At 39.5% G+C, this 24115-nt stretch overlaps 1 protein-coding gene across 2 annotated transcripts in view; it reads right to left on the bottom strand.

Annotated features, from left to right (window-relative positions):
- The window catches only part of LOC124111139 (fragile X mental retardation syndrome-related protein 1-like), a 53597-nt gene that overhangs the window by 10546 nt on the left and 18936 nt on the right, over positions 1-24115 (bottom strand). The window contains exons 4-15 of one of the 2 annotated variants that reach the window (XM_048391353.1): positions 17336-17487; positions 14999-15064; positions 12658-12751; positions 11050-11166; positions 8151-8318; positions 7788-7866; positions 5968-6077; positions 5355-5456; positions 4552-4655; positions 4001-4107; positions 3169-3342; positions 714-788 (exon numbers count right to left, since the gene is read on the bottom strand). In XM_048391353.1, the coding sequence (XP_048247310.1) occupies positions 714-788; positions 3169-3342; positions 4001-4107; positions 4552-4655; positions 5355-5456; positions 5968-6077; positions 7788-7866; positions 8151-8318; positions 11050-11166; positions 12658-12751; positions 14999-15064; positions 17336-17487 (1348 nt within the window). The remainder of the gene's footprint in view (positions 1-713; positions 789-3168; positions 3343-4000; positions 4108-4551; positions 4656-5354; positions 5457-5967; positions 6078-7787; positions 7867-8150; positions 8319-11049; positions 11167-12657; positions 12752-14998; positions 15065-17335; positions 17488-24115) is intronic. The other variant, XM_048391354.1, reaches the window with a different exon arrangement.

Genomic DNA, 24115 nt, shown 5'->3' on the forward strand with positions numbered 1-24115 from the left:
TTGTTCTCTGTTCAAAAAGGTTTAGTATCAAACAAACCAAATGCAGAAATAACAAGTCAGGCAGGAAACAAGCTGGTGTTCTTTTCATATTTATAACAAAAGGGGCTATATTTTATTAATTTCAGAAACATAAAATTAGTTCCAATGAAGAGTTCATGGCTAAGACTAAACGAAACTACACCAGAAGCAATTCCTGAGCATTTGAACTACACCTAACACAAAATCAAATCCTCTTAACAGCAATTTTAACTAAATTCTTTATTTATATTTCCTCAAAAGATCAAGAAGAGGGCTTTAATTACTCAATTTTAAATAATTTATTTATATTGATAGCAACAGTAAATGAGTTGGCTTTTAAAAGGCATTATATTTATTTCTGGTCAGCGAAATAAAAAAAACCACTGAATTTTTTTTTTCTTTTGACATTTCAATTTCTGTTGGAGTCCAACGGATTTGCGACCATAGTCATACCTTGATATTTACTGACAAAACTTCTAGAAAATATTCCTCCTGACAGTCCCCCAACCTGAATCTCAGTTTCTCGAAACCTTTCCAAGGAAATTGGGTCCCTTCAATAACCCAGAGAGAAAACATTCTCCCAATGTACTCTCATCTCTTCAACAAAGCCACACGCATCACTCCTCATGCTGCCAGAGTTAGTTCCACAGTGGAGGTATTAACAAGCTCATGGAAGGGAAAAGCAAACAACATACATGTCCGTGTGACTTTAAGTCTCAGGTGATCTGCCGTATTATTGTGTCCTCGATAGCCATCGTAGTGTTCGTAATCTGCCAAACAGAGAACAACCCTACAGCATGCCGCTACCTACCAGAACCATGCAATACAAGATGTGCCCACAATGTCCAGCTTCCGCTCAAACACAGTAATGCTGGAGAAGTCTTGCTCCAATGTAAATGTGCAATGGCAGATCAAAGCTCATGTAGCTCACCTGATTTTATTACCAGACTGTAAAGCTCACCTAGATCATATTATAAAATGCTGTTTCAAAACTATTCAGTTAAAATGTCTGAGTATTACATCAATTTAGTCAGGTATTAGATCAACTTTTTTAACATCATTCAAACATAATTGCAACAAAAGGTAAAGCCTTTTCAAGACAAAGATCCTTCTTTTCCAGGCGAAAAATAACACCCATGTGTGCTTTCGAAGAGATAAGGATTCTTACTTTATATCACTATCAGAATGGCTCTATTTATACATCCAAATACACAAAAATATTCAAATCCACACACAAGTTATAACACTATTCATCAAAAGTGTGAGCTGTTGAAGGAACACTTAAGTCCCGTATTTTGGGTTCTCTTCTCACCAAACTTTTCTGGGATGATAAAATAAGAATACAGTGAAGCCAAATCATTTTCGGGAATGATGATCAGACCGTTGTCTTATTTCTCCTTCTATGAGCATTTTTATTAATTGACTATTGTTCCTCCCATTACAGTTGTTTTTATTTTCATTTTCATTTTTTTAATTAAAATCCTAATACTTAAACACAATGCACACAAAAGATTTAAAATGGAAACAAAAAACAAGACTATTATTTTTTTTTAGCCTAAGTTAAATTTAAGTATGGCCATTGGACACATCCCATTTCCATGCATGCATGCTATACTGCAGATAGAGTGAGTGAGTGAGTCAATAGGTCTTAATGTTACAGTAGCTATATATCACAGTTAGTCCACCAAGGTTTCTTTGCTTGTTGTCTAATGCAGCACTGAGCAATATTCCAGCCATATTCCAACCTGTAAATGATGGAGTCTGGACCAGGCAATGAAGTGAATGATATTGTGGAACAACATTTCAAGCCATCAATTTTATAATAAAGTCATCGTGTCTGCCCACCCAATCCATGGGCCAGGCTATTACGATCAGCAAAGGTTGCTGGGAGTAAGTCTAGACCATAATTCCACATGGGGCTTCTGTGTTGAAAGATCAAGTGTGATAATTTTCCAATAACTAAACATGCACAATTCTCTGATTTGACAGTTGTAGCTATATGTATATGTATGTATACACACAGCTGCGTTTTTATTAACAATTTGACATAAAACCTGCACAACATGCCGAGTAGCTAACGAAGGATACAGATAAAGGTAACTATCACATAATGGCTTGTGTTATTGAGCGAGGAACCAGGATGATACACTTAGTATCACGATCTGATAAATACACAAATGGGGTCACCTAGCAGGAACTACTTTCAACATGTTCACGCTCCAGACATCGTTGCAATGATTGTTTCTCAATGAACTATGTACTAATGTACCCAGTATGCAGGGGTTTCATAATGTGTCGCCGCGTTTCTGTTTGCAAACATGGCTGCTAGTCATGTGGCACTATATGATGAACTGGGCGGTTCACTCAAACGTATTCATACACGGTTTCTAAAGCCACAGACTTATATAAGACCGTGCTAAAGCTAATTCATTGAGTGAAATTCTGTCTTAAAATTCCATTATTTTAACATAGATATTACATGATAAAGAGATTATTACCCTGTCTTTCCGTATTGTATATATCATATGATTATTGAAATGTTAATGTTTATTCCTGATATGTGATATCTACAATATGGAAACACACGAGTAATAATAACTATGAACTGTAAGCCAGACATAATAAATATAGCTCATGTCATGTTGTATGACTGAGTGATTCATGTCTCCCCGTAAACACATTGTCTTTTCCAGTGAATGAATAACATCCAATACTGATATGCTGATATGTGATTAATCTATTTTGTTTCTCATAATAATTTATTATCTTCCCAAATTTTTTGTTATTTTGCCACATTCCTATTTCAATATTGACAAAGAAAACCATATGCTTTTTTTTCTGAATAAAAAACGCATTTTCAGAACTTGTCTTCCTTTTGCAGTCTATACAAGTTCAAGTACTGCCCTATCTGTGTTTATACATACAGTGAACAATTCAATGAGTTACATCATTCCTTTGTGAGGGGCAAATACCTTATGCTGCGGTACACACTTTATTCATCAATTGAAGAATGAACTGTTCTTAATATTTGCTTTCATTGCTTTCCCGCACATCATAATCAATATGTCAAGCAGCAGTATGCAACACACCATTCCCTATGAAGATTCCCAAATCTATTCATGCTGACTGACATGCTACAGTGACACTTACCCGAGTCTCTACGAGATGAGTACCCAGCGTACCTCCCCCTACCACGCCCTCTCCGGTAGCCACGCCCCCTTCCACTCAAAACACTGTCAGTCAAGTAGCCGGATGTCCGCCTCTCTTCTGCCATCACTTCCGCTGACCAATCACCAACAGGCTCTGGAGACGTCGCTTCATCCCCTGGTACAGAGGCAGAGAGGTGAGGTGAAGTGGGGTTTATCGTCACGTCCAAGATGCTTGCTCTCGTATAAAGTCTGTGTGTGTGTGCTGTGTATGTGATGGTGTGAGATGGTGCGTGAAGGTGTGTGATGGTGTGTGTGTGTGATGGTGTGTGTGATGGTGTGTGTGATGGTGTGTGTGATGGTGTGTGTGATGGTGTGTGTGGTGTGGTGTGGTGTGGTGTGGTGTGGTGTGGTTCGGGGTGCGTGGGTGTGTGCGTGTGTGACTCATGCCAATTTTATAGTGACGGACCAAACACTGTTTTTATCCACTTAGGCCACCTCAAGTATAGCAACATCATGATGGGAAGACCCTTAGAGAAGCATCCCGGAAATTGTACCACAGTGAGAAATCAAACCATGGTCTAGATTAGCAAATACCACAAGGCTACCCTACTGCAGTGTTCTAAATAAGGCTGGTGGCAGGTAGATCTTGTGTCGGGCCTGTAGTTTCAAATATGTATGGGTTCTTTAGGCCTGCAGTAAAAATAAGTGTCAATTTATTCGTGACAATAAGCTGCAGATTTCTAAATGATGGCCTGAAGAGTTTAGTCAGGGCCTGCAGTCTGTGCTACTGTCTACTGTCCTATTTTGGTTCTGAAGTCATCAGTTCATCTCACCAGTATTCATGCCATGCCTCTCCGTTGCCCATCTCCGGCCTCGTCCCATGCCACGCCCACCTCGACCACGCCTCCCTCTTTCATCTGAGTATGGGTCATTGCTCCCTCTGAAATGTAATCATACGTCAAACGAACTGAAGCAGACACTGAATGGTCCACCCAAACTGTCCTTCGCATGGTAGGATATTCAGTTTCCAGATAGATACAACATGACAGAAAACTACATTTTACGGATAAGGAAGCTTTTGAACTTCAGACTTGAAAATTGTAAATCAAACAGTGTGAACGAGTAGGGTCATAAGCACATAAATGGCTTACTCAAACTCAGGGGGCATATCAGCCTTGGGGAGAAATCACACCTGGGTTTTAGACCGCAACTCTCCCCTTCATGACTCTTACAATAAACAAGCTTACAATAAAGAAAATCAAACCCAGGTTTTTGGTTAGTAAAGATGGAGTGCTATAACTGTGAGGCTAGCCCATCACTTCAGAACAGACAATAGCAGACCAGTAATAGAGTAATGAGTTGCCTTCAAACAAAACATACGAACCTCCTTTCCCGTGGTGGGGGGAAGTAGGGCCCAGACTGGGGGCCAGAGAGACTCTTCAGCTGTTGGTCTATCTCCTGCTTCGCTTGTCGCAGTTGCTCCACTTCCTGTAACAAAACAAAGGAACATGCTTCTCACTGATGGGACATATAGGCATCTGATGCAGCATTTGAAATTCGCACTAATGCTGTAGTCCTTGCCAAACTGCCCAGTAGTTAAGGTATCATAAGGACCAGTAGAAATATACCATTTTCAAGGGTTTTGCAATATGTTATCATTATAAGGTTGCTTGGTTTGTTGTTTAACGCCGCACTCGGCAATATTCCAGCTTTATGACGGCGGTCTGTAAATAATCGAGTCTGGACCAGACAATCCAGTGATTGATATCATGAGCATCGATCCATGCAATTTGGATCGATGACATGCATAAACCAAGTCAGCAAGCCTGACCACCCAATCCCATTAGTCACCTTTTACGGCATGGATTGCTGAAGACCTATTCTACCCCGGATCTTCACGGGTCTAGGACTAGTGGACAAAAACATGTTAGTTTTTACCACCCAGATGGATATGCAGCTTTCATTATGCTTCAAACTTCTCAGGAGTGTTACAAGCTGGTTGCTAACTACAGTCATTTTGAAATTGTTTCGAGAAACTGAAATGCCTCTTTTATCACAACAACCTTGTGGTATTTAACATAAATTTCAAATACCAAATTATCACTTCACCAAAGAAACAGAGAAATTACAGTTTCACTTTTTTTCATTGTATAAGTTTCACAGCCATGTGGAAGAGAAAGTACTTACCCTTAAATGTGTTAAGTGGTAGTCTAATAACAGCTGTGCATTTGCAATACTTTCTACAGTTCCCACGAAAATAAAAGGCACCTGTCCCTGAAACTCAAAGGTCTGAAAAACAGTCAAGATCTGATCATCTTGCAATTTGTTTATTTGTTTGTTGTTTAACGCCATACTCAGCAATATTCCAGCTATATGACGGCGGTCTGTAAATAATCAAGTCTGGACCTGACAATCCAGTGATTGACATCATGAACATCGATCCACGCACTAAGGTCAGTGAGCCTGACCACCCGATCCCGTTAGTCGCCTCTTACGACAAGCATAGTCACCTCTGACGGCAAGCATGGGTTGCTGAAGACCTATTGTACCCCGGATCTTCACGGGTTTGATCATCTTGCAATTTCATCATGTAAAGAATGAACTGCTAACAGCTATCAGAAAACTGACACTTAATATCACAGTCAAGACAATGATCAACTGCAAACATAGGCTTTTCGTACAAACAGTATACAGGATCTGGTTCCGCAATTTAACCAAACAAAAGTTTCCATCAGACATACAATGCAACTATACTGAACAAGATAATTAATAATCAACTTTTGTGTTGTATTGTTAATACCTCTTCTCTTGGCTGGTCAGTTTCGTTGTCCCCCTCAATTTTGACCCTCACAACACCCGACTTGTCCACTATGTCTTGAATGTTTCGACCATTCTTCCCTATCACTTTGGCTGAAACAAGACAAGTCTCATATTCAAGTGGTACATGAAGCAATGTTTTTACCTTTTCAATAATGCTTTGTCAAGGGGGAAAACATGTGGTGTTGACTGTGTACAGGGTTTTACTAAACTTATAAACACAACAGAGCTCACATTTTCAAAGAAGGATGAGAGAGTGGGTGGGTGGGTGAGTGGGTGAGTGAGTGAGATGTGTTAACATCACTTTTGAGTGAGTGAGTTGGGTTTAACGCCGCTTTTAACAGTATTCCAGTTACATCACGGCGAGTCAGCTTAATGTGGGAGGAAAGCCCGAAGTAATGCAGGTGTCAGTCGTTTACCACTTTGGTGAAACCCAGGGGCACGGGTATGGTGCTGACAAACCTAGAAACATACCGTATTTTCTTGAGTATAGTGCGCACCCATGTATAATGCGCACCCCCCTCTAGCGGGTTCAATATTTGATCGCGAGAATTTCATGTTGACATAGAATCGTCAAACAAAAACAAATATGACTTTTATTGAGTCAAAGTATGTCATTTATGATATATGTATCGATTCTCTGTCAACTAAAGTTCGTTTCAAGGCGTCAATAGCGGTATTCTGACCGTGGTTGCTGTTAATAACGGTGAGTTGTGCGATCTTCCGATCGCTTCACACACGATTTCGCCAAAATTAATAAAAACAATATTATAAGGAATTTTGAATAAAATTAATGAAATAAGTTACAAACATAAGTCCAGATATACAAAGAACACTTTTTATAGCCAGACAGTGTAATTACATGATTATTTTGCGTACTTCAGTATGGATTTGTTGACATGGTATTTCCGGTGTTTCGTGCTCACGGTAATGTCTTTCCATGGGGGAAAAAAACATCCAAACTCATAATTCGTGTATAATGCGCACCCCCTTCTACACAGCTGTGTTTTTTCGAAAAAAAGTGCGCACTATACTCAAGAAAATACGGTAATTGGGGCGAACTGGGATTCCAACCCACACTCAGAGGGTTCTAGCGAGCCCAAGGGACACAACAGTGCAAGCGAATTGCTGCACCTTAGAAAACTGGGCCACCCGTGCCCTTGGAGAGTGGGTGAAGGCGTCTAAAATTAAGTCAGCAATAAAAGATCTTTAAAAAGAACCTAGGTGTGTGCATGTAAGTTGTTGTTTTTTACAGTTTGGAAATAATCGCTCATGTCCAGGAAATAATAGTAGATGATTGCATGGTCCTAACTGTCGCCACACAATAATTCCTCACATGTTTTGTTTGTTTATTTAATGCCACACTCCGCAATACACCAGTGATATGATAGTGGAGGTGACAATCCAGTGATTGATATCACGAACAACAATCCACGTCGTCATGGTACAATGACACACAAAGAACTAAGTCAAAGAGGCTGACCACCCAATCCATTAAGTTGCCTCTTAATGGCCAGCAGAGGTTGCTTGTGACCTATTCCAACCCAGAAGCATGACAGGGTTGTGGAAGCCACCATACAATCAGTCAAGGTGTAATTACACCTTAAACCAGTCCAGAGACCAAACTATATTCAATCCAAACAGTCTGACAGTGTTGACAAGCATTGTATTCAGCCTCATACAACTGAGATGTATTTTGCTGCTTGAATACGAAAACCAGGAATAACCTACATCAATGAAGACCGCTTGTGCCCAATAAATACACTGGCTGACTCAAATATGTCTTTGTTTCTTGATACTTACCCACTAGATCTCTTGGGACTTGAAATGTCTGTTCAGCAAATTCTAACATGTTTCTAGCTTGTTTTACAGCTTCTGGAGTCTGAAATTCATGAAGGCAAAAAGTTGAAAATGTATAACTGGTATGTTTCTCCCAGAACCCTGGATTCTGTCACTCCCAAGCTTAAGTACAAGTTCAAATATTAAGCAGCCTTAGCTTTAGACTTTTTAACTTTAGAATGATTACAATGGGGGCCTTCCAAAATAACATACAGACATAACTATTAAAAAAGTTAATCACAGCCTTTTACAAATTAAAGTAGGATTTGTTAAATCAACATTACCAAGAACATAAATCTGCCATGTAACACGTGTCCATCATCTCACCTCTCCGTACACTTTAAACGTGCATGTATTCTCGTCAAGCTCGATGCCAGTGATTCCCTCTACTTTGCGAGCCTGTTGAATGTTAGCACCGTGTGTTCCAATAGCCAGGCCCATCAGGTCGTCCCGTACACAGAACTCCTCCATGAACCCCGACCGGATCTTGGTGCTCTGAACATGGACAATGGAACATTTCTTTCACATGACCTACACACGTGACACCCTGACCGGATCTTGGTGCTCTGAACATGAACAATGGAACATTTCTTTCACATGACCTACACACGTGACACCCTGACCGGATCTTGGTGCTCTGATCATGGACAATGGAACATTTCTTTCACATGACCTACACACGTGACACCCTGACCGGATCTTGGTACTCTGAACATGGACAATGGAACATTTCTTTCACATGACCTACACACGTGACACCCCAAATGGACCTTGGTACTCTGAACATGGACAATGGAACATTTCTTTAACATGACCTACACACGTGACACCCCGACCGGATCTTGGTACTCTGAACATGGACAATGGAACATTTCTTTCACATGACCTACACACGTGACACCCCGACCGGATCTTGGTACTCTGAACATGGACAATGGAACATTTCTTTCACATGACCTACACACGTGACACCCCGACCGGATCTTGGTACTCTGAACATGGACAATGGAACATGGACAATGGAACATTTCTTTCACATGACCTACACACGTGACACCCCGACCGGATCTTGGTTCTCTGAACATGGACAATGGAACATTTCTTTCACATGACCTACACACGTGACACCCCGACCGGATCTTGGTACTCTGAACATGGACAATGGAACATTTCTTTCACATGACCTACACACGTGACACCCCGACCGGATCTTGGTACTCTGAACATGGACAATGGAACATGGACAATGGAACATGGACAATGGAACATTTCTTTCACATGACCTACACACGTGACACCCCGACCGGATCTTGGTTCTCTGAACATGGACAATGGAACATTTCTTTCACATGACCTACACACATGACACCCCAAACGGATCTTGGTACTCTGAACATGGACAATGGAACATTTCTTTCACATGACCTACACACGTGACACCCCGACCGGATCTTGGTACTCTGATCATGGACAATGGAACATTTCTTTCACATGACCTACACACGTGACATCCTTGCTAACCCCACAAACCACGGCTAATCAGAGTGAGTGAGTGAGTGAGTTGGGTTTAACACCGCTTTTAACAGTATTCCAGTCATATCACGCCGTGTCAGCTTAATGTGCTAGGAAAGCCTGAAGTGATGCAGGTCTCAGACGTTTACCACTTCGGTGAAACCCACAAGCAATGGTATGGTGCTGACAAACCTAGATACATAATCGCGGCAAACCAGGATTCGAACCCACAATCATAGGTTTCTGGCGTGCCCATGGGACGCAACTCTGCACAGCAACACTGGCAGCAGACCAGCCTATGTTTGAACTTTGATAAATTTATGGGACCAGGGTACAACCTGCTTTTGTTTGGTGCAACGTGGTGCATGTTAAATCAAGTTCCTTAAATCGAGAATTGAAATAAAATAAATAAAAACATTCAAAATACTATTGACTGACTGAATCATGCTGAATGAGTGCTGCTGCTACTAATATTCTGAACATCAGCAGTGATAGTAGCTTGACACAACGTGCCCCGTAACCGTCCGTGTGTGAGAGAGGTGCTATCACATATATACATTGTATCGGGAACCAGGTGTTGTACATTTGGAAAACAATATCAATGCTGCAGGACACCCCAATATCTAGTGGACATTTCTATCTCTTCTCAACACTGATGTTATGTTTGTTCTATCCTTCAGACAAGCTGAATTCTTACCACAGCAAAAAACATCTCCTGGAACACTTCTAGCAATATCTCAAAGCTGGGGCTGATGTGTTCAGGGTACAGTGTTTCAGCTGGCTTTTGAAACCCAGGAGACTGGCAACTCTAAAAATCCCCTCCCCCGTCCACATTTTTGACATTCATGGCTGACAAATTCGATGAAGTCATCTCTAAAGTAACTTAGTTGTGTTTGTTTGTTGTTTAACAGCGCACTCTCTTTTTCTGTTTTCTCTTTTCCCCCGGAATATTTCATTTGGGTTTGAGATGACATTTCTCATTATCACTGATGCTTTGTTCAACAACAAAGATTTATAAGGTACTTTATTTACCGGTCCACAGGCACTGTTAGTCATATGAATTACTGGTCCAAACCTAATTTTACCGGCAAAAAAATCCTAGTAATTTCCGGAAACGGGAACACTGGGATATAGTTAGAAAGGGTTGGGAACATGAAGTAGGTGAGGTGAAATGGGGTTTAACGTCCTGACCAAGATTATTGCACTTATATAGTGACTTGCATGCAAGTGTGTGTGTTTGTGTGGCTGCTTGTACTAGTCCAGAGCAATGCCGATTTATAGTGCTAGCCTACTGAGATACCATGCCGCAGTTTAACATGAATACCCCACTCAGACACAGTATACTGACTCCGAGCCGACCACTCCTTGTTTTAGCCCCTTAATGCCGAGCGCCAGACAGGGTAACAAGATGTACCATCTTTTAACGTCTTTTGGTATGACGCGGCGGGGGATCAAACCCCGGACCTTCCGCTCTCCGGGTGGACGCTCTACCACTAGACCACGGAGGTGGTCTGAACAAGAAGTAAGGGTCATGTGGGTCCATGTTGACAGCAGCCCTTATATAAAAAAGAGACAAATGTGACACTCTACTCTCCCATACACATGTGAAGTGAAGTCACTCAGATAAGAAACATGGACTTGGCCAGTCTCGCATCACTACGGATATATTCTTAACTACTATGGATGAGGGAGTGAATGTTGTTTTATTGGATACCTGTAATTTCTTGACAGCTTCTTCTGTCCTCTGTTTTAATAATACTTTCTGGCGTAGATTTCGGATGAACATGTCACCAATGATGGAAGCCTTTTTAATCACTTGTTCACTGGTGGACTGGAACAAACATTAAACAATACATTATTTTCAGCATGAGAAACAAACCTTCTTATCTAAATAATAAATTCCTTACATTCTAAAAAGACAGAAAAGTGAACAAACTTTAGCAGGGGAAGACACCTGACGAAAATAGTTCAGTTCATCATGGACAATTTGTTTTTGTAAAATAACTGCAACTGGGGTGTCAACAGGCATACGAGTCCTTGCAGGTCTTCACCAGTGTCACAACTAGGGGACTGGCAGTGCAATACCTTTAGTCATGTCTTTCACTGCGGATGCGTTTCTTAATGAGTCTGTCACAGTGAGTGATCTTTCAGTCGGCCGGACTAAAAGCATCGAGGCTAACACATGTCAGCAATAGTCTGGCTTCAACACAGTAAATATGTAAATAATCAATTCTGGGCCAACCAATCCAGTGATTGATATTGTGAGCATGTCCAATGAAGAAAGTAACTGAGTCCAGCTCCACATAACTTTTTGAGCAATTGAGTTTTACTCAAGGGTTTCTATTTTAATTGGCTTATTACATTTTTATTGGGTAAAAAATATTTTTTCACTCATCTATTCATCACTCTATTTGGTGTTCCCCCAAATTAGTGAACATTTTAAGATTTAAAAAAAAATGAAATAATGTTTCAGATGTATATAACTGTTATAAATATATAGACTTGATTTGAAATGTAAATTAGTTCATAATTGTGTTTTTGAAATTAGCTCCTTTGTACGCATGCTGAAAAAGCTTCATTGGGTATTTACATGTGCTGTTTTTATACATTTGAGTTTTGGGTTTTGGGTCAAATTGGGTTTTGAATATTTTGGGGGGGTATTTTACGCAACTACGCTGCTTATCTGTAGCTTTGTGAGCCTGACTACCCATTCCAACAACAAGCAATAGAATCGGTTTGTTTGAAATTGCCCAAGAGCTAGGGCTCATGTATTTGGTGAATCGAACCATATCCCTTCATGAATTGAATTTGGTATTCGTGGACACAAGAATCGAATATTTACAACAAAAATAAAATGAGTTTTTTAAATAAAAATATCCATAAGAACTAATAACATGCATGTGTAGATTTCTTCAAAGACAGCACTCTTATATATTTATTTTGACAGCAATGTGGTCACTGGTCATTGTCGCTTTTTAGCAGATACTAGTACCTGGATAATTGCAGTACGCATATGAATATATAATATTGTAATAATCATTAACACCGTCAACATGGTCAAACTATGTCAAATAATTTATTTTGTTATTGTTTCACTGAATATTATGAATAATACATCAACTGATGACCTGTTATTGTATTCGTGACTTTCGTGATCAGATATTCATATTCGTTACCATATAGTCATGATACGAATCGTATTCGCCTCACAGCGTGTTCGTTGCAGCCCTAGAAAGGACTACCAGTCTGACAACTGGTTGACAAATCTGGTCAACAAAAACAGGGATGGAACTGGTTGTGAGGTTTTTAAAACAGAACTTACCAGTATGACAAGCGAGTTGTCTGTAGGGTTGTAACTAATAACAGCGGCACCACAATGTTTCTTGAAGTCTATGTGAGTTTCTTCTTCTTGACATCTGAAACAGAATCATCACTCTATTACTGATCTGCTGAACTAATGAATAGCATGTCATTTGAGTCATAGACCCGTGAAGATCCGGGGTAGAATAGGTCCTCAGCAACCCATACATGCCCTAAAAGGCGACTGTGCTTGTCGTAAGAGGCGACTAACGGGATCGGGTGGTCAGCCTTGCTGACTTTGTTGATGCATGTCATCGATCCCAATTGCATGGATTGATGCTCATATCAATCACTGGAATGTCTGGTCCAGACTTGATTATTTACAGACCGCCGTCATATAGCTGGAATATTGCTGAGTGCGGCGTTAGACAACAAACAAACATTAACAACAGAAGAAAAAAAAATGAACTGCAGGGAAAATGACGGTGATATAAAGAATAAGAACAAGTTGTCCCCATAAAAGACAGGCGTCCTGCTAATTTAGACTTTGCGATTAGAAACATAGAATTACAACACATCAATGGATTTATCTTTCAGTACAGCCTTGGAGCATGGCTAGTAGCCCTAGTTATCATGAGAATCAAGCTTAATCAGTGTTTCACGGTACATGGACAAAGTCCTGGCTCCTTACACTGAGTGGAGTTTAATTTCAAATGGCTACAAATTGTGTTAATGATGTATGATCTCTCCTCATACATTGCTCCTGAATTAGAACGAGAGGCCCTTCCAGATTGAGGCACAATGTAACGTAGAACCAGTCAAATTGTAGTAGCTTCATGGTCGCCCCTTTAAGTCCTATGTACTTGCTGTAAGTTCTGTTTACTTGCTGTAAGTTCTATTTACTTGCTGTAAGTTCTATGTACTTGCTGTAAGTTCTACTTACATGCTATAAGTTCTATTTACTTGCTGTAAGTTCTACTTACTTGCTGTAAGTTCCATTTACTTGCTGTAGGTTCTATTTTCTTGCTGTAGGTTCTATTTACTTGCTGTAAGTTCCATTTACTTGCTGTAAGTTCTATTTACTTGCTGTAAGTTCTATTTACTTGCTGTAAGTTCTATTTACTTGCTGCATAACATATGGTATGAGCTTCAGAGGTTCCCTCAAGTAAACATGCTTCTCCAAAATCTAAATTCACATCATTAGCGTCTGGTGACAGCTTGCTGCTTTGTGCAAAGTAGGGACCATTTCAAAAGTTCTAAACCCCCTGTATAATTACAGCAATCTATAGATTACATGAGCAAAGAATTCTCATCTGTCAAAAACAGAGTATACTGGACATATGATAAATGTATTGACCAAAACATGAGATACTTTTCATCCATCTGCTGACTTCATGAATGTCATTCCACCAAGGCTAGATTATAAGCAGTCATATTTTAGAAATATCCCTTCCTCTTCCTTAAGACTGATAATACCCAACGTTATTTTGTTGTTTAATGCCGAGCTCAACAATATTCCAGCTATATGACGGTGGTCTGTGAATAATCGAGTCTGGACCAGACAATCCAGTGATTGACATCATGAGCATCCATCCGCGCAATTGGGACACGATGACATGCATAAACCAAGTCAGCGAGCCTGACCACCGGATCCCCTTAGTCGCCTCTTACCGTTATTTTGTGCATCATACTGACATAATGAATGACAAATTAGGTAGAATGATTCTGAAATCATACTAATTAGACCACTGAAAAAAAAGAAAATCACAACACCATATTCTTGACACTACTACAAAGGTCTACTATCCCCTATTATTCTCACTGAAAGAGACTGACAGATGAGTGAGTGTGTTGGCTTTAGCGTTTATCAGTATTCCAGTTATATCGCTGCATGTCAGCTTAAAGTGGGAAAAAGCCTGAAGTGATGCAGGTCTCAGACGTTTAGCATGGTGCTGACAAACATAGAAACATAATCGGAGTGAATCCGGATTTGAACCCACAATCGTAGGTTTCTGGCTTGCCCAAGGGACGCAACTCTGCACAGCAAATTGTGGCGCCTTAGACGACTTGGCCACCCATGCCCCCGAAAGCTGGATAAAACTTATTCCTGACTAGTTAGTGAGTGAGTATGGTTTTACGCCACATTTAGCAATATTCCAGCAATATTCCAGCAATATCACAGCAGGGGACAACAGAAATGGACTTCACACATTGTACCCATGTCCGGAATCGAACCCGGGTCTTTGCGTGACGAGCGAACGCTTTAACCACTAGGCTACCCGACCACCATAATTCCTGACTATGTCAGCATGTTACACTGGAACTAGCTAAGGATCTGATGCTACCAATGTTGTCATACTTACGCTTCTTTCAAGTCAGGAGGCACTTCCAGTATATATTTGAAGAAACTACTGCTACTGATTGTGGGACTGAAAGAAAAGGTAATAATTAGTTATCTGATCATTCAGATAACCTAAAACTGCCAAATACTAACATATTGATTTTTAAACAAGAGTCAGAAAGATGACATATCCCCCCAGCAGCTGTCTGTAAAGTAACCACAAGTAAATGTGAAATTCGGTATGTAATGAGTCAAGAATTGAATGTTCTTTAAGAAGCATACATTGTTTACCAACAAAAGATCCACCATGGTCACATCCATATGAAATGGAAATGTTTCTGTGGGTTTTTTTTTTGCAAACAAATGACAAATTACAAGAAACAATAACTAAACAAGCGTTTAGTCAATGAAGTCATCTATATCCCCCGCCCCTTTTAACACGTTATGGTCCCAAACCAGGTAACTGACCCAACATTTCTCTTAGCCCATGTCAAAATAGCTTCCTTGGAAATTCTAAAATAAACATTTCTAAAATTCCTAAATAGCAAAAGGCACCAGTTCAGCATGAGTCTGATAGACATGCAAAGTTTTGTTTGAAAGTTTTGAATGGGTTTTGAGTTATGCTCCGGAAACGAACTCTACCCTATAGAACCTAAGTCCAACTGGTTGCCATGGAAACATAAAAAATATAAAATAAGAAAATTCCTAAATAGCAAAAGGCACAACTTCAGTATGTGACTGATAGATATATTTCCATCAAATACACTGAATTGTTTTCGAGTTCTGCCCCGCAAAAGGAAATGATTACGGATGTACAGACGGATACACGGACAGACGGACTGGCTGATCGCTATATCCCCCCGCATTATATGCCAGGGGGATAATAATTGAGTAATATTGAAAGCAATGAAAATGCAATTGGCACTATTAGTCCTTTAGTCCTTGCCAAATTGCCCTATTGTTAAGGTATCATAAGGACTAGCAAGAAATTGGCCCTTTTCAAGGGTTTTGCTACAGATTAACATCATAAGGGCTAGTGGACTAAAACTGTTAGTTTCTATCACTGCCATTTGGTGTGCTCAGAAATCTATAGTGGACTTGAAACTGGGCCCGCCAGACAGCTGCAGGATACGGCTCTCTTCCATCTCCATTTAGAAACAGATACTAACACGTTAGGAGTCACTAAGCAAATAATTATGACTTAGTGGGTGTGAGTTGGGTTGAACATTTCAGTTACCTACTGAAACACAATGAAAACGCATAATCAACTTTAACTCGAAATCAGAAACGAAATGTTTTTGTGCTCCAGGCCATCTACAAATCCTTTGAAAAAGATTTGATCCGCATGGCTACATGGTTGTGTTTGATTACCTCATGCCAAAAAAATACCCAGAACATAACAAGAAAGAAGTGAGCAAGCTCACATACCCCCGTTATCCCTGCTGGTCAACAACAAATAGTAAATAGTTTGTTAATTAATGAAATATTACATATTTCTAACTGATTTTAACTTCAATGTTTTAAAAACTAAGATTGAGTTCCAGTGACAATTGACCCCCCCAAATCTCCCATGTTACAAGTGTTCACTACGAGGAAGTAGATCACCATGAACACCTTTGAATAAAAATTTGATTGAGGAAATACATAAGAAGAATTATCAAAAGGATAAAAAATTGTTGATATAAAAACACATAAAAAATGGAACAATACCATATAAGAAAATCAATAAATTAATAATTTCCATCTAGCCTTAACAGAAATTGTAAAGAATTTATAAATTCAAACTAACACAAAGCACAGAAACAATTTTGGAAAATATATTAGCTATACAAAACGAGTCATCAAAATTTCTAAATTCTATCATTCCATGAAAACAGCCAAAGAAAAAACTTTCAGAATCTTATAAAAGATATAAAAAAAATCATAGTGGTTAATGTAGCAAGTTTGGTGAAGCTAGGATACATAATATTGTAAACATGGATCATACAAATACTCTACCCAAAATTTATGTTTCACCTTGATTCCATGGAAATGGCAAATATAAAAAAAATCAGAATCTTCAAACTAGCAAAAGGCACAAGTACTCATTGGGGGTAATGTGTGTAGCAAGTTTGGTGAAGCTAGGGTGCATGGTTAAAAAGTTATGGGCCATACAAAAGGATAAGAACCATCAACCTGCATATCCTGCCACAATGTAGGGACACAACTCTGCACAGCACAGTTCAGCACCCTTACACAAGCAGGTTGCCCATGCACTCAATGTTTCACATCTCCTGGTAATATGCCACACAACTACAAACCCAGACAAATGCATTACCCATATTAACCACCCCTGGACACTATTGGCATGAATACATACTTTGCATTGCCTGACCGTAGCTTGTCGAGAGCTATGATGTCTGTGTAGTTGTCCTGGCCCACATACTCCACCACAGCAAACTCCCCTTTCAGCATCTTGATCCTGGATGGCCACCATGCAAACACCTCGTCATTCTGGGACTTGGTGAACACCTACAACACAAAACGGGATACAACTTTATGTTTGTTTGTTTGTTTGTTGTTTAACACAGCACTCAGCAATATTCCAGCCATATGACGGCGGTCTGTAAATAATCTAGTCTGCACCGGACAATCCAGTGATTGACATCGTGAACATCGATCCATGCAATTGGGACACGATAACATGCATTAACCAAGTCAGCGAGTCTGACCACCCGATCCCGTTAGTCGCTTCCTACCACAAGTATAATCGCCTTTTATGGCAAGCATGAGTTGCTGAATACCTATTCTACCCCAGATCTTCACGGGTCTACCCCAGACCTTCACAGGGTAAATAAGTTTATGGGTGAGTGAGCGAGTGACCCATGCAACAGTCCGCAATATTCCAGTAATATCACATCAGCCTGCAGTCAATCAAGTCAGGCCTGGGCAAACCAGTGATTGAAAACATGAGCAACAAACCAGGCCATCGGCGAAAAATGACATACAATCAGCGAATACACAGCGACTGACATTGTGATGCTATTTAACCTCAGTACCAGCAACTGTGGGCTGGGGAGCTATTTTGACATAGATCCCCACAGTCAAGTAAATGGCATCAGCAGGGATACCAGTTAAAGCTTGAGCACCTAGGAGTCTGATGACAAATACAGCCAACATGTGTTTACTGGCCTTGTCTCCTTGTAAATGCTCTGAACTACAATCAATAGATAGCACAAATGTAATCCAATAAAGGGTTGAAGCCGTAACATGTGTTCAAGCAGAATGACCTTGTTTTTTCAAGATCTTTATCATGTTTATATTTTATGTTTTGGAAAGGAGTTGTTATTGACATTTGTTAACATCCAATATACTGTGTAAAGTGCATACTCTGAGACGTTACTTTGATCATTCTAATATCAAAAAAGATCCAAATTAAAATGAGGAGATTAAATTTAGTCCAAATCATTTCAGTCAAACTGTCTATAATTCAGTCTCATTTTTCAGGCAATTGTCCATTGCCTTAGGGAATCTGTCATTATTTCAATTTTCAGTCCGCATTCATATAGCCTGATCATGACATTGACAGTACTTTATAATAAAAACATCCAAGAAACTTGTATCCACCTTATTTTGGAATTTTGTAACACTTTTTAGGTCCATACTTACAGGGAAATAAAGGCTGATAGTAGGAGGCATGGGCGTGATGAAACACCATCTAAGCATCATACTTAGCTTATGCAATATTCAGGCATGTCACTTCCAATGACTATTTACTTAGTCGTAGGAATAAGAGCTTGACACATTCACACACCTCATATTACATTTTGTTTGTTGTTGAACGCCGCACTCAGCAATATTCCAGCTATATGAAGGTGGTCTGTAAATAATCAAGTCTGGACCAGACAATTGAGTGATTAACATCATGAGCATCGATCCACGCAATTTGTATGTGATGACATGCAACAACCAAATCACCAAGCTTAACCACCTGATTCTGTTAGTCGCCTCTTACGACAAGCATAGTCGTCTTTACGGCAAGCATGGATTGCTGAAGACCTATTCTACCCCAGATCTTCATGGGTGCAAAATTGTAATTAAATATATCCAAATTCATATTAATATATTTCTAACTAATGTTATGGCTTTTTAGATGTAGCCTGTATGTCACTGACAACAGGTCAGTAGAGAGGAAGAGGTATAGTTCATGCTTAGTTTATATTATCACACTGAAGGCAATGTTAAAATACCTCCAAATTTAGGAAATTAAAAACTTTTTAAAAATCCAAATTTTGAACAAAATATAAATTATTTTCCCAATTTGCCTGCCATGGGCACTAAGCTTAGAAATCTGTATTGACAACCTCTGCAAATGTTCCTTGTTTCAAGTAAGTTTGGTTTCCAAGGCAACCATATGCCAAAACTTTTCTGCCATTGTTCACCATTGTATGCAGATAATTTGATGAAACATGAAGGCAGGCTCGTCTGTGGTTGGGTCTAAAATAGGGGTTTTCACCGACTGAAATACATGCAGAAATGGCTGAGTTGTGGGAAGAATTAATACAAATATTCAACATGGCTTCCGTGGTGGACACATTTAAATTCAAATTTGAAGTCAGTAAGCAATTTTTAGAAACACCATAGATGGGAACATTCATGTAAAGTTTTAGCTCTGTGGGCCTTGTATTTAATACAATAACACCCGAGACTGTGATGTGAAGGTCAAAGGATCCAGCTGGATCCAGAATCAAAATATGACAAATAACATATTATATGTTATTCAGAATGCCACATGCTTGCTGCATATCAGATTTCATAAAGAAATATGTAAAAATGGCTTTATGACCCAAAACAACATTCAATATGGCCGCCAGTGAGGTGAACTAAAAATTAACTTGATAACTATTCCAGTGTAATGTTTGAATATTAATCTATACTTCGTATAAGACTTTCGTTTAACCAACAAAACACAAGCTGTTGATTTGGTCATCTGAGACCAGAAATGTAGGCCTTTTCAAAACTTTAACCTTGATCATAGTGTCACTTTATTTCATTGTTAAGAAGGGCTCAATATGTACATCCGATCACACTGTCCAAATGTTCAGTTCACTGTGAGATATCCATGAACATGGCCGGCCCTGCAGTACACACATGCTCTGTAAATCAAGGACCATTCCTGGTATTTGTTTAGCCCAGGAAACATCTGACCTGCTTCCATCCATCTTGCTTATCCTTCTGTATCGGTGTCTGACAGAGGCAACAGCATGTGAGCAGATCACAGGCTGGCTGCAGAGAGGTGGGATGGTGCAAACCATCATATATCATTATGTGTCATTGGAAAAAATTGAATTGAATATCAACGTGCTCCAACTCCAAGCTGATGGACACAAAAGTGTTTGTAGTTGATGGATTTCATGGTGGGTCCTTGAGGTGTTTATCTAAGGACCCACAATATATGGAACCTTTGGTAATGTGAAGTGTAATGGCAAGGTGCTCTTAACCTTTAGCCTGCTGAATTATTTTCACACTTCTTACCCCTGCCTGCTGGATTAATTTTAGCATAAGGCGCTCTAAAGAGGGAGGGTGATTTCAAACAGTCGGTGCCTCATTAAACAAGGGCCATGATCGTACAAGTTCCATCCAATCGATGATGTTACGATTCAGATTGTTTTTGTTTACAATTAGCTACACCGAAAGTTGCTAATTTTTAGAAATTAAGGAACATGAGTGTTTTCCTTTCATCAGCAAACAAAAAATTATGATCGAATAGGAAAAATGATGAAATTATAAAGAAAATATCGGACTGCATGCCGCTCAACGTGAAGTGCCAAAAGTCAACAATGGCCGTTTCTGGTAGTTGTGTGCCGAGAAGTTTGGCTGAAACTTTTTTAATTCGCGATATTTTCTTTTTGAGGTAAATAAATGACTGAAAGTTTTGATATTGATCAAGCTGAGCATTTATGCATGTCATACGTAATTCAAATGTTACGCAAAGCCTACTTGGTAAACAGATATGGGGAGTTTTATTTTGGGGTGTCGTTATGCTATTCGCCTGTCGAATGGGTTCGACATTAGATGCACGGGAAGTGACACCTCTGTCGAATGGGTTCGACGTTAGCTTGCAGAGCTTTAATCAACTTTCATTCCTAATGTCAACACTGCACATTATAGGAGCTAACTCGGGTCAAGCTCAATACTCACTCCTGGTCTGTCACAAAGTAACCTGTGCTTCAGCACATTGTAAATTGAGAGAAATTGAGAGAAACTGTCAAAATCAACACAAAACTAGGGCTGCTCATTTTCATCAGTTTTGGCACATTGAGTGAGTGAGTGAGTGAGTGAGTTTTACGCCGCTTTTAGCAATATTCCAGCACTATCACAGCGGGGGACACCAGAAATGGGCTTCACACAATGTACCCATGTCGGGAATCGAACCTGGGTCTTCGGTGTGACGAGCGAACGCTTTAACCACTAGGCTACCCGACCGCCCCTTTGGCACATTGATGTTCAGGCCGGAATGATACAAAGTAACACTACAATATGCACAAATGTGATACAATGTGATACCTATCACAATCACTATTTTTGGTAATATATGTAAATCAAAAAGGGTAACAAGAGCTTATTTTTCTCTCCAGGATCACATTTTGCTGTCAAATGTTAATGACATTTCAAAACAACACCATTTTACCCGTGAATATCTGGGGTAGAATAGGTCTTCAGCAAACCATGCTTGCTGAAAAAAGGCGAATAAGAAGATCAGGTGTCAGGCCCGCTGACTTGGTTGATGCATGTCATTGTATCCCATTTGCGTAGATCTATGCTCATTATGTCAATCACTGGATTGTCTGGTCCAGACTGGATTATTTACAGATGGCCGTCATACAGCTGCAATATTGCAGAGTGCGGCGTTAAACAACAAACAACAATGAATGACTGAATTTATATCCAACAGCTAAAGTGTTGAAGACTAGCAGTCACTTCCATTTGAAGTGCAGAAAGAAAATACTAACAAGCATTAGTATGTGTTTGTGTAGGCCTGCCATTGTACACAGTCGTACCAAATAGCCTTAGCATGTTAGTGTCCACCTGCCTTTGGTTACATGGCATATGTTTTGTTTCAACTTGCCTTGGTACCTGTTTGTGTCAAGTAGCATAAGTATGTTTGTGGCAAGTAGAATAAGTATGTTTGTGTCAAGTAGCATAAGTATGTTTGTGGCAAGTAGAATAAGTATGTTTGTGTCAAGTAGCATATGTATATTTGTGTCATGTAGCTTAAGTATGTTTGTGTCAAGTAGCATAAGTATGTTTGTGTCAAGTAGCATAAGTATGTTTGTGTCAAGTAGCATAAGTATGTTTGTGTCAAATAGAATAAGTATGTTTGTGTCAAGTAGCATAAGTATGTTTGTGTCAAGTAGCATAAGTATGTTTGTGTCAAGTAGAATAAGTATGTTTGTGTCAAGTAGCATAAGTATGTTTGTGTCAAGTAGAATAAGTATGTTTGTGTCAAGTAGAATAAGTATGTTTGTGTCAAGTAGCATAAGTATGTTTGTGGCAAGTAGAATAAGTATGTTTGTGTCAAGTAGCATAAGTATGTTTGTGTCAAGTAGCATATGTATGTTTGTGTCAAGTAGCATAAGTATGTTTGTGTCAAGTAGAATAAGTATGTTTGTGTCAAGTAGCATATGTATGTTTGTGTCAAGTAGCATAAGTATGTTTGTGTCAAGTAGCATATGTATGTTTGTGTCAAGTAGCATAAGTATGTTTGTGTCAAGTAGCATATGTATGTTTGTGTCAAGTAGAATAAGTATGTTTGTGTCAAGTAGAATAAGTATGTTTGTGTCAAGTAGCATAAGTATGTTTGTGTCAAGTAGCATAAGTATGTTTGTGTCAGCCAGCCTAAGTGCATGTTAATTTTGTTGTCAAGCCACGTTTCCAATGAAGCTCTTGCATTAATCTTTACAGATGGGAAGTGCATGGAACACCAGTATTGCTGGAATGTGGGAGTCTGCAGGTGTTGCCTCACTTCCATGCACTGGACTATGTCCCATGATGACAGCACTTGTACATCACAGCGACTATTCTTGCTTTAAGAGGCGATTAACGGGATCGGGTGGTCAGGCCCGTTGACTTGGTTGATGCATGTCATTGTATCCCAATTGCATGGATCGATGCTCATGATGTCAATCACTGGACTGTCTGGTCCAGACTCAATTATTTACAGACCGCCGTCAAACAGCTGGAATATTGCTGAGTGCGGCGTTAAACAAGAAACAAAAAACAACACCTCAAGTACAAAGATTAACCCGAGTGAACACCGTCCTTCTTTCGTCACTTCAAGTACAGTACATGTCTTCAAAGTAACATTTGGTTGGTCTTGTATTCTCAATGATAAAATTTGTCCATACAATAACACTAAAATCTCCAGAAAATGATGCCGAGAGATACATTGGACCCGTAGATACAGATGTGTTGGCACAGACTGACAGGTGTTGAAATCCTATGTCCATGGGGGCTTGTCTAACCAACAAACAGGGAAATCACCTGTGTGTAACACTGGGACTTCCAATCATGTGACATCTAAGTGAGCACCAATCATACTTGAGCCCTGCCAGTACAGAAGTTATTTATACAGTTGTTTTTAAAACACTGTCAGTAACAGTTACCTCTATTTAGAGTTGGTGAAATAACAATCAGCAGCAGTCTGTCACACCTGAACTTATTAAAACTGAATATACCAAGGTAAGGAAACTTGTATAATTTCTCCATGTATAAGAGCAAGTGAGTATGGTTTGACGCCTATATTAGCAAATATTCCAACTTTATGGAAGGAGTATCAGAAAAGGGCTTCACACATATTACCCATATGTGGAGGCTAGAACTGGGTCTTCAGCAGATAAGGGGATGAGCAAACACTTTAACAATGTTAACCACTTTAACCACCAGCCAGCCATGTAAAAGAACAAACAGAATAAATCAACAATAATTACTCCTTCAAGGATGTCTTAGTGTATGTTCTTGACTAAGTCTGCATTCATTCATTCATACATTCATTCATTCATTCATTCATTCATTCATTCATTCATTCATTCATTCATTCATTCATTCATTCATTCATTTATTCATTCATGTATGTTCTTTTCTCAGTTGCTCAGCATCA

Source organism: Haliotis rufescens, unplaced genomic scaffold (genome assembly GCF_023055435.1).
Source record: "Haliotis rufescens isolate VD_foot unplaced genomic scaffold, xgHalRufe1.0.p SCAF_9, whole genome shotgun sequence".
Taxonomy (NCBI): Eukaryota; Metazoa; Mollusca; class Gastropoda; order Lepetellida; family Haliotidae; genus Haliotis; species Haliotis rufescens.